Source organism: Brassica rapa, chromosome A09 (assembly GCF_000309985.2).
Source record: "Brassica rapa cultivar Chiifu-401-42 chromosome A09, CAAS_Brap_v3.01, whole genome shotgun sequence".
NCBI classification, from domain to species: Eukaryota; Viridiplantae; Streptophyta; class Magnoliopsida; order Brassicales; family Brassicaceae; genus Brassica; species Brassica rapa.
The window spans coordinates 26229014-26244008 of NC_024803.2; the positions used below are offsets into that span (position 1 = coordinate 26229014).

The window sequence follows — 14995 nt, forward strand, 5'->3', positions numbered from 1 at the left end:
TGCATGACTACAAACTAAATTCCTTCAATCTTAGGTTGTTTAGTTTCCAAAAATCCGTCATCCCCTAGACCAAGTAACTGTTGATATATATATATATATATATATATATATATATATATTCTTTTAACTCTTGATATATTAAACATGATGATTTGTTTGATTGCATTTTAAATATAATTTTTTGTCAGTGATTGCCTGTTAAATATAAAATGCCAAATACGGTTTTGAAATCATAAAAACATTTTAAAAATCATATTATTCATTGTATTTGCAAATATCTTAAATAGCTATTTTTGGTTTTTGTTCCCAAAATAGCACCTAAAAGTTAAAGTGATCAATATAGGTTATTCAAAATGGTTAAATGACAATTCTATCTTTATTAAAAATTTATTTATTTATTTATTTATTAAAAATAAAAATAATTATTTAGAAGCGAAAATAATAAAATCAAAATAATGTTTTTTTACGATTTTTCAAAAACTTATTCATTTTTCTAACTTCTTTTCAAAGGACATTTTGATAGTTTCTTCCAATATTTTCTTTTTTGCAATTTTTTTGAATTCACTTTTAACAGTTTTTCTTAAAAAAAATTGTGACCGCCTTCCCGAATGCATGTGTATGATATCTTCTTGAATTTGTAAAAAAAATAAAATCATGTCCATGAATGTCTTTATAAATGTGTAAATAGACTTGTTAAATGTAGTTTGTATGTATATTTAGAAAATTCTTCCTAAATGTGTATGTCATCTTCTTGAGTTTTATTTATATGCTTATTTAGAAAAATATTACTCAATATGTAATATCTCTCAAAAATTTACGAAAATACTTTTAAATATTTTTATAATACCATTATAAAATTTGGATATTAAATTCATGAGGTATTTTAAAAACTTTAAGAAGATGTTATACATATTTAAGAATATCTTATTAAAAGTACATATAATTCAAATTTAGTAAGATATTCTATAAATAAATATTCATGAAGATTTTCCTAAATACAGATTTAAGAGTATCTTTAAATTGACTTTTATAAAAAAATTCCTAAATTGTATGAATATATTATACATATTTATTAATATCTTTATAAGTTTTAGAAAGATATTATACTTATTTAATAAGATCTTCTTAAACTCAAATTCAGAAGGATATCATGCACATTGAAGAATGTATCATACATAAGATATGGTCTTCCTAAACTTTTTCAAAAATTGATTCTTAAAAAATTCAAAAAAAAATAATTAGAAGTCACATCAGAAATATTAGCTGTTTGACCAAGAAAAAAACTTGGCAAAACCTTTATAAACCCCATGCAAACTTTCACTAACTAGGCCACAAATCTTCTTAAAGATCATCGAAAATGGGAACCCAAACTTTCATCAACTGTTCTCTCTTAGCTATCATCATCACCTTCCTCGTTTCCTCTTATTCAGCTCACTCGCAAGACCTCACCTTCAAGCTGATCCACCGTGACTCTCCCCATTCTCCACTCTATAACCCTCTCCACACCGTCTCCGATCGTCTCAAAGCCGCTTTCCTCCGTTCAATCTCCCGTTCCCGCCGTTTCTCAACCAAAACCGATGATCTCCAATCCGGTTTAATCGCAAACGGTGGCGAATACTTCATGAGCATCTCGATCGGTACGCCACCTTCGAAAGTCGTGGCCATCGCCGACACTGGAAGTGACCTAAATTGGATCCAGTGCAAACCATGTGAAAATTGTTACAAACAAAAAGGTCCAATCTTCGACAAGACGCACTCTTCGACCTACAAAACAGAAGCTTGCGATTCCAAACCCTGCAACGTATTGGCCAAAAAAGAAAAAGGATGCGACCAGTCACGGAACATCTGCAAATACCTTTACGCTTATGGAGACCAGTCGTTTACTAAAGGAGACATTGCAACCGAAACAATCTCTATCGATTCTTCCTCTGGCTCCCCAGTTTCTTTCCCCGGTACAGTCTTCGGTTGCGGCTACAATAACAGCGGTACGTTCGATGGAACCGGGTCCGGAATCATCGGTCTCGGACGTGGACCATTATCTTTGATCTCTCAGCTAGGTTCTTCCATAGGGAAGAAGTTTTCGTATTACTTGTCAAACACGTCATACTCAACAAACGGCACAGGTGTCATTAACCTAGGAACCAACTCGATGCCTTCCAACCCAAGCAACGGCTCTGCTGTGCTCACTACACCTTTAATCTATAAAACCCAAAATACTTACTACTACTTGAATCTGGAAGCAATCACCGTCGGAAAGACCAAGATTCCGTACACCGGAGGAGGAGGAGGAGGATCCAGTTTAAACGAGAAGACCACCGGGAACATCATAATCGATTCCGGAACTACATTTACGTTTCTAGAATCTGGATTTTACGAGAAGTTTGGTGCGGCGGTGGAAGCATCGGTGACCGGAGCTAAGCGTGCGAGTGATCCACAGGGGATGTTGACACACTGTTTCAAAGCCAGACACAAAGAGATTGGTTTGCCGGAGATAACAATGCATTTCACGGGAGCTGACGTGAAGCTGAGTCCGACAAACGCCTTCTTGAAAAAAGATGAAGAGATTGTGTGCTTGAGCATGATTCCGACAACTGACGTTGCTATCTACGGTAATTTGGTTCAGGCGGATTTTCGTGTCGGGTATGACCTGGAGGCTAAGACGTTGTCGTTTCAAAGAATTGATTGCTCTGGGAGCTTGTAATATGAATTTAGCGAATCGCTAGAATAAATAAATAAATAAATAAATAATATAGCTATTTTGTTATTTTCTTCTTATATTTTTGAAACCGAAATACAAATAGCCACCAACAGCTAAAATAGTCCAAAGACGACGAAATTAAATACTACTCTCTCCGTTTTCTTTTATTTGACGTTTTACAAAAAAAAATAGTGTATCAAATTATTTGACGTTTGCGAAATTCAATACAAAAGATGGCAAGTTCTGATTTTTTCTATCTTTATAATTAAAAAACGAGTTCAGTCAAAAAGGTTAATCTAACATTAATGATATGGATTAAAATAGATATTATGTTAATCTTTCTTAATTGATGTACCAAGTTGTAAAACGTCATATAAAAGTGAACGGAGGGAGTAGTATTTATAAGTTGAAGACTTATCATTTGAAATACTTATAGAAATTTATCTTTCTAAAGTTATATGATAACCTCAAGGTGAAAATAAAATTTAGTAATAAATAAAATAAAATTGAAATATGTTTTGTTTTTCTTGCAGTCATCTGCCAATAAGAAGAAGAGCATAATAAGCTTTCATAAATTAAAATATATATATTTTTTTTTAAATAAGACATTAAGGGAAAATAAAAGATTATCTGATTAAAATTAGAAAAATACTTCTTATTTTAAATATATGATGTTTTGTTTGAATGTTTAGAGATTTTAAAATATTATTAAATTTAAACATAACCAATTATAAAATATTTTCAAAATACAATTAATTACATAAATGTTTTTGACAAAATCAAATTTAACTATCAAATATTCTCTGAAACATGGAATATTTTAAAATGGAGAAAGTATAATTTAATGAATATTAATAAATTCAATATAAGAGCAGTCATAAAGGTGTTGAACCAAATGGCCAAGCTTCAATTTTTTCCACAACTAAAATTCATTCCATTGTCGTTATCTCTTCTTATACGACGGTTTCTTATACGACGGTTTCAGGTAAAGTAAAGAGTTAAGGATCCATAGCTTCAGATTTCTGTTTGTTTAGGTTTGTGAGCCAATTCCTTGTGCGCCTTTGGAGGATACACTAGGCATTTAGTGAATCACTACGTCAGGCTGAGAGACAAGAAGTTGAAGCGCAGGTAAAGTCATTTTTGAACTTCTCTTAGCATTTGTGGAAAAAACAAAAGTTTATCTTTGAACATGTAGCTGATGTATTGAGGAGGAGATCAAAGTTGAAGGAGTCTGATGTCTCTAAAGAAACCTACACGAAGTTTCAGAATTCGGAATCGAGATTAGCTGAACTCAAATCAAAGTATGAAAACCGTTGGCAAAGAAGCTACTAAGGGCCATGTTAGAATTCGATAATCAGCAGCATAACGTAACTTATCAGCGTCTCTGTACTCTGGTAACCTCAATTTGATTCAAATCTTAGCGCTCATTGGTTAGCTACTGGTCACTGGATTGGATATGAAATTATATTTTAATGCAGGTTGAAGGTGAGAGATCGTATCATCATAATGCTCTTGATATCCTCGATAAGCTACATTCCAAGGTCAGTAAGTCTCTGATAGAGTAAAGCTATCTGTAACAGTAAACTTCTTTGTATTTGAATTGAGAAATGAATAATAAGAATGTTTAGCTTTGAGTATGAAAAGCTCTCATGGCAAACCTAGTTAGAATCATCGATCTCATGGCGATTGTGTGCTCTAGACTCATGACGTCTAAGAACTTACAACAACAAAGCATAATCTGAAAATATCTATCACAACGTTACTTCAATACTTTAATCTTCTTTACTTCTCTTCAAACCTTCCTTCTTAATCCAAGTCTTTCTCTTCCTCCAAGTTAAGCTTCTCAACGCTTCCCTCCTTCTCTTTATCATAACCTCCAACGGCTTTCTCTGCTTCCTTCTTTGACGATAATAAGCCTGATGATACCTATTAATACCTCTCCCTTTAAACCAAGCTTGCCCTCAAGTTGGTAAGAAGAAAAACACTCCACAAACTCTTTAGACAACATCCAAGTATCTTCCGATGAAGCTCTATCCTTCCACTTCACTATCCAACTCCAACTCCAAGTCCAACTCCACCCACCAAACGGAACAATTCTTTCCAAAAAGAACTTAAGAACAAGTGATCCCTATCAGACACAATACTCCTCGGAAAGCCGTAAAAAAGAAAAATCTCTTGCACGAACTTTTGAGCTACATCAGCAGGTGAAAAGGGATGCTTCAAGCATAAGAAGTGGCAAAATTTACTCAATCAATCTACCACCACCAAGATCACATTCACTCCACCGGAAACAGGCAACCCTTCAATAAAATGCATACTCACATCCTCCCACACTCGATCAGGTATAAGCAAAGGTTGTAACAGACCTGCCGGAAACAACGTCGAATGTTTGTGTGTTTGACAAACAAGACAAGCTGCAACATAATCTTGAACTTTTCTCGTTAAACACTCCCACACAAATGACTTCTGGACGCATTGAATAGTCTTTAAAACCCCTTAGTGTCCCCCAAGCTTACTGTCATGACACTCATATAGTATTAAAGGAATAAATTGAGAATTTTTAGGAATTACCAAACGCTTCTTCGACCATAACTTGTCATCAATAATTTGATACTTCTCAGAACTCAACTCACCCTTACACAACTGCTCCATCCTCTTCTGAATTCCCTCATCATCCATAATTTCCTTGAACAAGTCCTGCCACTGTAAAGCCGTTGTTGTGGTTAAGGACATCAATAAAGAGGCAACAAACATAGTCCGAGAAATGCCATCTGCAGCTTTATTTTCGCAGCCTGGTTTATACAGAATATCAAAGTCAAAGCCTAAGAGTCTTGTGAGCCAGCGTTGATATTCCATATTAACCTCCTTTTGTTCAAGCAAATATTTAACACTCTTCTGATCGGTACGGACAATTAAATGTTTGTCCAACAGGTAAGGTTTCCATTTCCCTATAGACATCACCACTGCCATTAACTCACGCTCATAAGTCGGCTTCAGCTGCTCTCTAGAAGTCAGAGCGTGGCTAAAGTATGCAATAGGTCTTCCCTCTTGCATCAACACTGCTCCCAAACCCACACCTGACGCGTCCGACTCCACTACAAACATCTTCAAAAAATCAGGGAAGAGTCAAGACTGGAGCAGACAACATTGCTGCCTTCATTCGTTCAAATGACAATTGAGCTTCTCGACTCCAAACAAACTGATCAGTCTTCAAATGACAATTGAGCTTCTCGACTCAATGTCTTAGCCAACAACCCATAATCCTTCACAAACTTCCTATAATAGCCAGTCAAGCCGAGACACCCGCGAAGCTGCTTAACTGTCTTAGGTGTTGGCCATTTGACCATTGCATCCGTCTTTGCAACATCTGTAGCTACACCCTTCTGATATCACTCAAATTCTCTAAGGAGTGATTTTACTCTCTCAAATAAGAGGTTCAATTTTACAGCCTTGCAATGAACGGGGTGTCAGGGGGAGCGATGAACTTGTATTATGAGATGTAGAGAGTTGGTGTCAGGTTGGATGATATAACCTTAGTAGCGGTTTTAACAGCTTATAATCTCGGTGGATTTGTAGAAGAATGACGTAGATATTTTTACTCGATGACCAAAGTACATAAGATACAGCCTAAAGCTGAGCACTACAACTGTCTGATTGACCTACTGTCCAGAGATGGCTTGTTAGAGGAAGTGATAGATGAGATGAGAAATGAAAGCGATGAAATTCTAGCTCCTGTGTACTGTTCTCTGTTAAACACCGCTCAGAACTATGGGAATATAGAGTTAGCTGAACGGGTAGCGGAGAAGCTCGAGAAAGTGGAAGTTAGTGATTCAAGTGCACATACTCTGCTTGCGAGTGTGTATGCATCGGGAGAAGCGTTGAGATGCTCTTAATGAGGCGAACTTCATTCTGTCATACTCTTAATTATTCTGTTATACTCTTATCTAATCTGATACTCTCCATATTGATGGTTAATGTTGAAAGTGATTTTTCTCTACCTGACCGATTGAATGCGGATTGAATGACGTCAAATAACCAATCAAAAATCGGGGAAATCATTATTCCACTTCCAAATCGGGAGTAGTCGAATCTGTTATTTTTTCTCTCTCATCTCACCCGCGGGTTTCTTCGGCGTTCTCTTCTTCCTCGTTATCATCGCATTGAGCTAACTCGGCTTCGTCGCTTGGATGCTGAATCATTGAGCTATTGATTCCATTTTACAGGGTATATATCTTAAAGCCAATGTTTAGAATCCTTCATCCACCAAAAACGATCGATTTATAGAGATTTCGATTTACAAGATTCATAGTTGTAATTGGACTGGACTAATCGAGGTTCGGAAAGTGTGAATAGTATGTCTATTAGGGAATTGGATAATCAACAAATGTATAAGAAAAGATAGAACATCAGGAATTAAAGAATGCAGATAACTCTGAGATAACAATTGAAACGAATTGGAGAGGAGAAAACAGCTAGAACTGGGAAACGTTGGGCAAATTTGGTTACCGACAAAATTGTGTAAGAAAGTATAACTTAGTATAACTTAAATGCTATAACTGTATAACCAGGTATAACTTAATGGATTTGTTTAATTTTTTTTTGTATTGCAGATGTGTTTTTCGTTTACAAACATACACTTCGATTATGATGGACATTATTCTAACTGTGGAGATGATTATGAATGGATTCCAACCAAATGCTCGTTTGTATGCTATATCCTTTTGGACATCATCATTAGAGGATATAACTTATTCGTTGTTGAGGAAGAGGATATGCAGAGATGGGATTAGACTCGTTTACGAAGAGGCTGAATTTGGGCTACGTTCCATTGGTAGTGGAACCTAAGAGGCAATTATATATTTTGGATGATGAAGATGTGTTTGTTTATCTAACATCGGTGGATAAAGAACAAAGAAGCAGTATTTTGCATGTAGAGGACATCCAAGAATTTGAAATAGTTCAAATAGACGAGCAACTATCAAGAGTTGAGAAAGAAATCTCATGTATTAGGAACTATGGTGAACGTGAGAGTGGATATGGAGAAGAAGAGAATGTGGGCACTGATTTGGAACAGAAGGAACACAATGAACATCCCCACAAGAAACACAAGAGGAGTAGGTTGTAAACCTTTCACTTTCAGTTTTAATGTTTTTACTGTGTGGAAACGTTGAAAAGTGAAATTTGTATTTTGTGTTTGTACAACTAAATGAAACTTTTTTCTTTACTAGTATAACTTTTTTGTTTACTGGATATGAGTGAGATTTGTATTTTGTGTTTGTACAAGTAAATGAACATCCCCACAAGAGACATTGTGGTTAGAGCTAATTATGATCTAATTAGAGTTAATAAATTTATCATCTCTTTACTTACTAGTATTCATATACGAAATACATTGTGTTCTTATAGGTTTTTCGCTAATATTCACCTTGACACATTTGAAAATTTACTATGGCCTCGAATCAATTTTATGTTTACATAATCATATTATAAATGAATCTAGGAAACATAATATAATTGGTATAACCATGAAATCAGTCATTCATGTTGAATAAAACTAATATAAATGAAAAAACAAATTAAAAGTACAACTTTGATGTTTTATGCAAAACTGCTAACTTGATGAAACTTCTATCACGAAAATCAAAGGATTAATTTTCCCACCCACCAGCTACCTTTATATTTTCTGAACAGTTGTGCCTTTAATTTTTTTGAACAAAATGTTATAGCTTGAGAAGGACAATCACATCTTTAAATGGGTTGATGAAGCTTTCACTGATAAGATACAACAGTTGGACTACCAGGTTCGAATGCTAGAAGAAGAAGTTTAAGTACTCAAAGCAACAGTGATGAGTGGTCCCAAAATAATGAAACGAGGTTGTCTTATTTTGGGTCTCGGTGGCGTTGTAGTTAGGAATTTTGATGTACAAGTAATTCCTAAAGCTATGACGAAGTTAAACTTTCTGTTTTTTCTAAGTTTTTAGTATATTTCGCCTAAGTTATACGAAGTTGAACGACTATGAAATTTGATCTATTAAAAAAGTTTCTTTAATTTCTACGATGTTGGACAATTGAGAAAGTGAAACTAACACAAAATTTGATATGTTTATACGAACAAGAACTTCAAGTTTCTGTTTTTTCTAAGCTTCTCATATGTTTCGCCTAAGTTATGCAAAGTTGAACGATTCTGAAGTTTGATCTATTGAAAAAATTTCTCAAATTTTTACGATGTTGGACATTTGAGAAAGTGAAACTAACACAAGTTTGTATAATTTTAACAAAGTTAAAAGCATAAAGTTTCATCAACATTTAACAAAGGTGTTTCAACACACGTTAGCGATTTTACATCAAACTAAAAGGTTTAAGACAACTACGAAGATGGAGAACAATGAGAACAACCAGATTTACAAAGGCCCTACGGATACGTCCTGAATTGAAGGTTCACTTTAGCTGGATGTTAGATATGATCCGAGAAGGAAAATGACACTTCTGGAACTGAGATGGAATGAAAGGATCGTCAAGAAATACGGAATGACTCTTGATATACCCATGATCTAAGGCTAACCACCTAAGAAAGAATGAATGTGTTGGCTAACCACCAAATAACACACAAAGATGAATTGGCTGACCACCAAATCAACAAGCCGGTTCACACCAATGAATTAGCTAAAGAGTTCTCTCTATCTCACTCAGAAAAAAAGAAGAAAACAAAAATAAACTCAAACTGAGACAGATTTTATTCATAAAAGAGTTTACATATTTATACTAGATGTGGTCAAAGAAAGACATAATTATTTGTAGGAATAACACATCTAGAAAATGAGAAATTTGACTAGAAAATAATAAATGAGTCAAAGTTGCTGAGTTTGAGGTGGACTGGTCAAGGAGACCCTTCGACTACTGTCCAGGTTCATTCTGGTCGTTATGGTCCATGGTGGTAAGGATCAAGACGTGGTCTGGACGATCCGTACGGCCCAAATTCGCGAGAACTGAAAATCACCTGATTTGCAAATTGCATAACTCCCACATCTGAATTTCGTTTGATCTGATTCTTCTTCGAGGAGCTCCGTAATTGGGTTGAGCACATTCTCCAAGTGATTTCATGTATACAGGCCTCGTGGTCTGGAATATATGAGTCAAACAATGAACATATATCATTACTGCTTTTCATGATCAAGCCACGCATGTATGTTTTGTCCGGTACGCTACTCAAGGGCGCATCACCTATAGCCTCATGTCTATGACCATAAGGGTCACTGCATAGTAGAGACCATATGATATCCTCAACCTCCGGCAAAATCATATTGAACCTGAAGTCAGATAATCCACCCTCGGTCTCTAGCCATAGTTCATCAGGACCAAAATAACATGCATGCATAAATGAGTTTAGTAAACGTTATACTCAACTATCACATTTAAAACTAAACATATAAACTACACTTACTGAAAAAACGCCAGACCCTCCACATCTTAAGGACCACAATCACCTGTCCACGACCTCTCATGTTTTCAAGACTATCCCGAAAGGCATAAGCATGATCGCCAGTTGCCACACACTTTATCCGACTCTCACTATGATGAATAAAACAAGGTGTGTCAATTACACTAATGTATAAATTCTGGAGCATTGATCATATGTCACTTTCTACTTACATGTTGTCCCTTGCAGGGTCATCGAAATGGGATTTCGTGTTGAAGACCACTCCCATTGTATTTATCATACAAGTTTTTCTGCTTCTGTTACTTACATCTATATATCTGAAATATATTTTAATTTTGGTAGTTAGTATTCATACCTATGGGATAGTTTCGGTCCATGTGGTTCATGTGAGGGATTTCATGGATGTTCTTTAAGTCCATGTAAAGCCGATTGTTCAGAGAATCGATGATGTGGACATGCGTATGGCGCGTAGCCTTTAGTGTGAACCAGGATTTTGTTGCCTGGAACCCTGGATAGGCACGGTGAACATCTATCCGAAAGATTTTCACCCATTTTCCCTCTTGCTTCTCTATGCCTCTAAACCTATCTTCATATCCTCCACATATGGTCATCTACATCTTGGTTCCCTGCATAGATAAAGTTCAAGGATCAAGTTTTTATTTTTCATTGTTGCATGATATTAGAAACTTGAGAGATGATGATTTAACACTTACATCTTCATCTGCTAGGATATAAGTCCACTATGGTCTGCTGCCGGTAACATAGGAATAGAAAGGGTAGATCCTGTGTATTTTAAAGGGATGGATCTAACTATCCCTCCGTAGTGAAGAAGACGATTTAACTTAATGCAGTGGAGTAACTAAATGCAAATGTAATGATGATTGTACACGGTTTAGTGTTGTGGAGTTTAAATGAGAATGTAATGATGATTGTAGATGACTGTTGGAGTGAGAGAGAAGTTGTGTCTTCTGAACTCGTGTCAAAATGGAAGACTTACAACTTGTTATTGGGGTAATACATCATTAAATAACATGAATTAAAGTTACTAAATATTATAATTTTCATTTATTATCTACAATACTGCTTTTTCCTATCATTTCTTGCAAAATATAAAAATAAAATATCTAAATTTCTTAAATTTTGACATAGTTTCATATATTTAGATGATCTAAATCGTTAAAATTTTGTTTAGTTTCATATATTTAGACAATCTAAATCAGTTATTTCACTTACTTATACAAAGTTATATTTTTTTAACAGTTAAAAGTTATACAAAGTTTCAAATCCAATGCATGCGACTGTTGCCATGAGAAGTCGTGTAGAAGAAGTTGTGTCTTATGGAGCCGTCTATCAAATCATTCTTAAATGGAAGAGTTACAACTTGTAGTTGGGGTAATAAATCATTAAATAGCAGAAATTAAAATTACTAAATATTAGCATTTTCATTTATTATCTCCGATAATGCTTCTTGCTATCATTTCTTGCAAAATATAACCATATAATATCTAAATTTCATAAAATCTTACATAGTTTCTTACATTTAGACTATCTAAATCATTATAAAAATTTCTTAGTTTCACGATTTTAGACAACTCTAAATCAGTTATTTCACTTACTTATACAAAGTTATATATATTTATCCATTAAAGTTATACAAAGTTTCAAATCTAAAAGTATCAAATCTAAGGCATGCGATTGTTGCAGTAAGAAGTCGTGTCTTCTGAACTCGTGTCTTCTCGAGGCGTCTACTTGTAGATGGGTCAGATGATCATTATCACCTTCTCCAAATAAATTTTACGGGAATACTCTCCATTTACTTCATAAAACGAATATCTCTCCATTTACTTGATTAAACGAATATCTCTCCATGGCGAACTTCAACTTGGCTTCTCTCCCTCCTTCCATGCTTCACAAGATTCTATCCAAGGTAGCAACAACGAGTATCCGGGACTTTGGTTGTGCAAGAGTTGCTTTGCCCGGGTTTAACGCAGTTGGCAGAGAAGATTATTTTTACAAATCTGTCGATCTCATTTTCTTGAATGACTGGTTAGATCATGTCAAAGCTGTTAGAACATTCAGGCTTAAGTGCTACCAACTGGGTAATCCAGAGGCCATCTACTTGCGAGCTATGTATGAATACTTCATCCTCCATTTACTTGATGAAGGAAGGAAAACAATTCGTCTTGCTGGTGAGAGAGGATGCTTGTTGGCCAAATATGTAGATGGTATGATGAACTTAGCATTTAGCGTTGATCATAAAGGATTGGTTCACAACTATCCTGATTTTACTCGTGAATATGTTGATCGGATGTATCACATGATCACTAGTTGGGCGCTCTCTGGCCATTGGGGTTACGGTAAACCTGAGATGTTTATGTCTCTATTAGAAAGAATAGATCCCAACGTCTGCTATGATTGTTGGTGCTCCACAATAATAGAACCAGTGTTTGTAGTCTCCATAGATGGATCAAGAACACGCTGGAAATGCGATTGTTGTTTCAGGCAATGTGCAGCTTGAGACTTCCGCAATAAAATTCACTTGACTGCTCGTGACTGGCCATTTGGAGATTAGTTGTTTGTTTATGAGTTATGACATGCAATTTTTATCTATTTTTGTTAAGTTTATATAAAATACATTTCCTAATGTAATGTCTGTAAAATACATTTCCTAATCTAATGTCTCTACTTTTCCTCTATAAAATTATCTTTATTTATTTAACTTCAATAAAAGAACATATTGCCAATGTAAAAGATACAATAGAAGAACATATTGCCAATGTGTTTCAAAAAAATAAATGTCAATGTAAAAGATACAATCAAAATTAGTTGAACTTTTACTAAGGTTTACAGTTACGAACAGTTACAAAAAGCGCGACTTAGTTGATATTTAATTAAGTTGCACAATAACACAAATGTTTATAGTTACACCACTCTTACAGATGTTATGGAGAAACAGATCCGAATATTATGGGTCGGATCTGGATGGTCTGCGCCAATGCCCTTGGTTGGATTGTAATTATGCAAGTCCCTTTTGATTTCGTGGTATTTTACTTATTTTTCGGATTTAATTAAAGTTTTATTTAATTAATTTTTCGGGCAGGAGTACTTGGAGAATTTTATTTTGGGCAGAGGTATTGGAGCAATTGATTCGTATGCATCTGCCAATAAATGGAAAGATGTGACGAGTGTGAGAAGGAAAATGAAAGATTTGGGAATCAAAAAGTTTCCTGGATGCAGTTCTGTCGAGAATGATGGTGTTCAAATTGAGCTTCAGTAAAACTGTTTCTTGCTTTAAGGGGGCATAAATAAAAGTCGCTAGGACAAGGAGTCATTACTTGTGATTCAAGGAACCGGACAACCAATGCATCATGGGACGGTCTTCTAGACTTGAAGACACTGATTATCAACTTTAACTGCAAAGAATATTTAACTACTGCTTTCTTTTAGTCAAGACTTCTGCAACCAACATGAAACTGTATTTTCTTCTACACTTATGTTTCCTTGCACATCTTCTCCTAATCCATACCTCTAGGTCCTTGACTAGTTAATCAAACAATCAGCAACTCTTTAACCACTATGACTAAACAACTTGTTGAGAATCAAACCCCTTTGATCACCATTGATGAACTTCAAGAACTCATGAACTTGAGCTGGAATCAAAGAACACATCGATATGACCCGGTTCGCCGTGTTAACTAACGGGTACATTCGGTTAGGACCTTGCGGTCCCCAAGTTCGATAGATTGGCCGGAAAACGCCTCCGGCGTGGCTGTACATGGAGATCACTCACCGTTGGTTACAACCCAACCAACCTTACAAGAAAGAGGAATCAAGAAGAAGATAAGAGAATAGAAACCCAAGAGACCCCAAGATACATAAGCTACTGCTCTCTCTCACATCTCTCTATCTATCTCTAACTCTCTGTTACGCATCGTCGCAGCTCCTCTCGTTTCTACTTATAAACCAAGAGACGAAGCTAAAGACGGTGATGACGTGTTCTCATTACCTTGCACGTGACCCACGTGAGATGTAATTAACACTTCCTTGTTTAAGACCCTCTCCTTCAGCTAGCATGTTTACTACACAGCTTTAGTCTCGTGACTTCTTTCTTCTTGTTGATTACTTCTTCTTCAATTCACTTGCAAAGAGTCTTCATGTTGAATCAATCTCCAACACAACTTAACTTAGTTAAACCAAACTAGTGCTAACTACTCTTATTAATGTAAAACTCCTTGGTATACTCATCTAGTCTTTGTCTTTTACTTCTTGCGTGTTCCTCCTCATTGTAGTTGACTTACTTCAGTTTCCTCTTCCTTTGCTTCCTCTCAGAGCCGTGCGAAGGATTTTTCATGCCATAAGCCAAACTAAAAAATATTTTATTTATTTAGTTATTTTAGAGCAAAATATTTTTAAAAAAATTCCTTTTGTAAAGTATATTTTATAGAAAATTACAAAAATAAATTTTATTTTTATGTTTCATTTGTAAAATAAAACTTGTAACATATAACTTATATTTTAGTCTAAATAATATTTATTCTAAAGTTATATCATAAGGTTTACTTTGCAAATTTTATGATAAATCATAATAAACTAATCAATGATATCAATATGTATTTGGGTTTAGGAACAGTATATTTTTATTACAGTGGATATTTTATAAACAATGAAAATAAGTGACAGAAATTACATAAAAATATTCAAAGATAATACAGATGTAACTGTAATTAATTGATTTTTAGACTTAAGTTTGGCAATAGGAAAGAAGTTTTAAAAACCATAAGTTGTTATCTACTTATCTTGGTTCAAGTTATAACTTCTTTTCAAAAAAGTGTTTTCATCAATAGATTATAGAAAATAAA

The 14995-nt window shown here is 34.9% G+C and overlaps 1 protein-coding gene and 1 long non-coding RNA gene across 2 annotated transcripts; one reads left to right on the plus strand and one right to left on the minus strand.

The window, feature by feature from the left end:
• The first annotated feature begins 1220 nt into the window (after positions 1-1220).
• LOC103840243 (probable aspartic protease At2g35615) lies at positions 1221-2769 on the plus strand. The gene has a single exon (XM_009116739.3). It carries the CDS (start codon positions 1358-1360, stop codon positions 2699-2701), a length of 1344 nt encoding a protein of 447 aa, XP_009114987.1. The 5' UTR covers positions 1221-1357; the 3' UTR covers positions 2702-2769.
• Positions 2770-7817: 5048 nt separating this feature from the next.
• Positions 7818-14460, minus strand: LOC117128110. The gene is made up of 2 exons (XR_004451288.1): positions 9920-14460; positions 7818-9110 (listed from the first exon to the last, which is right to left on the minus strand). It is a non-coding gene; the product is annotated as an uncharacterized LOC117128110 (long non-coding RNA).
• Positions 14461-14995: the final 535 nt, after the last annotated feature.

Excerpts from the sequence above, each read along its gene's own strand:
- LOC103840243 (XM_009116739.3), top strand. The coding sequence starts at position 1,358 with ATGGGAACCCAAACTTTCATCAACTGTTCTCTCTTAGCTATCATCATC.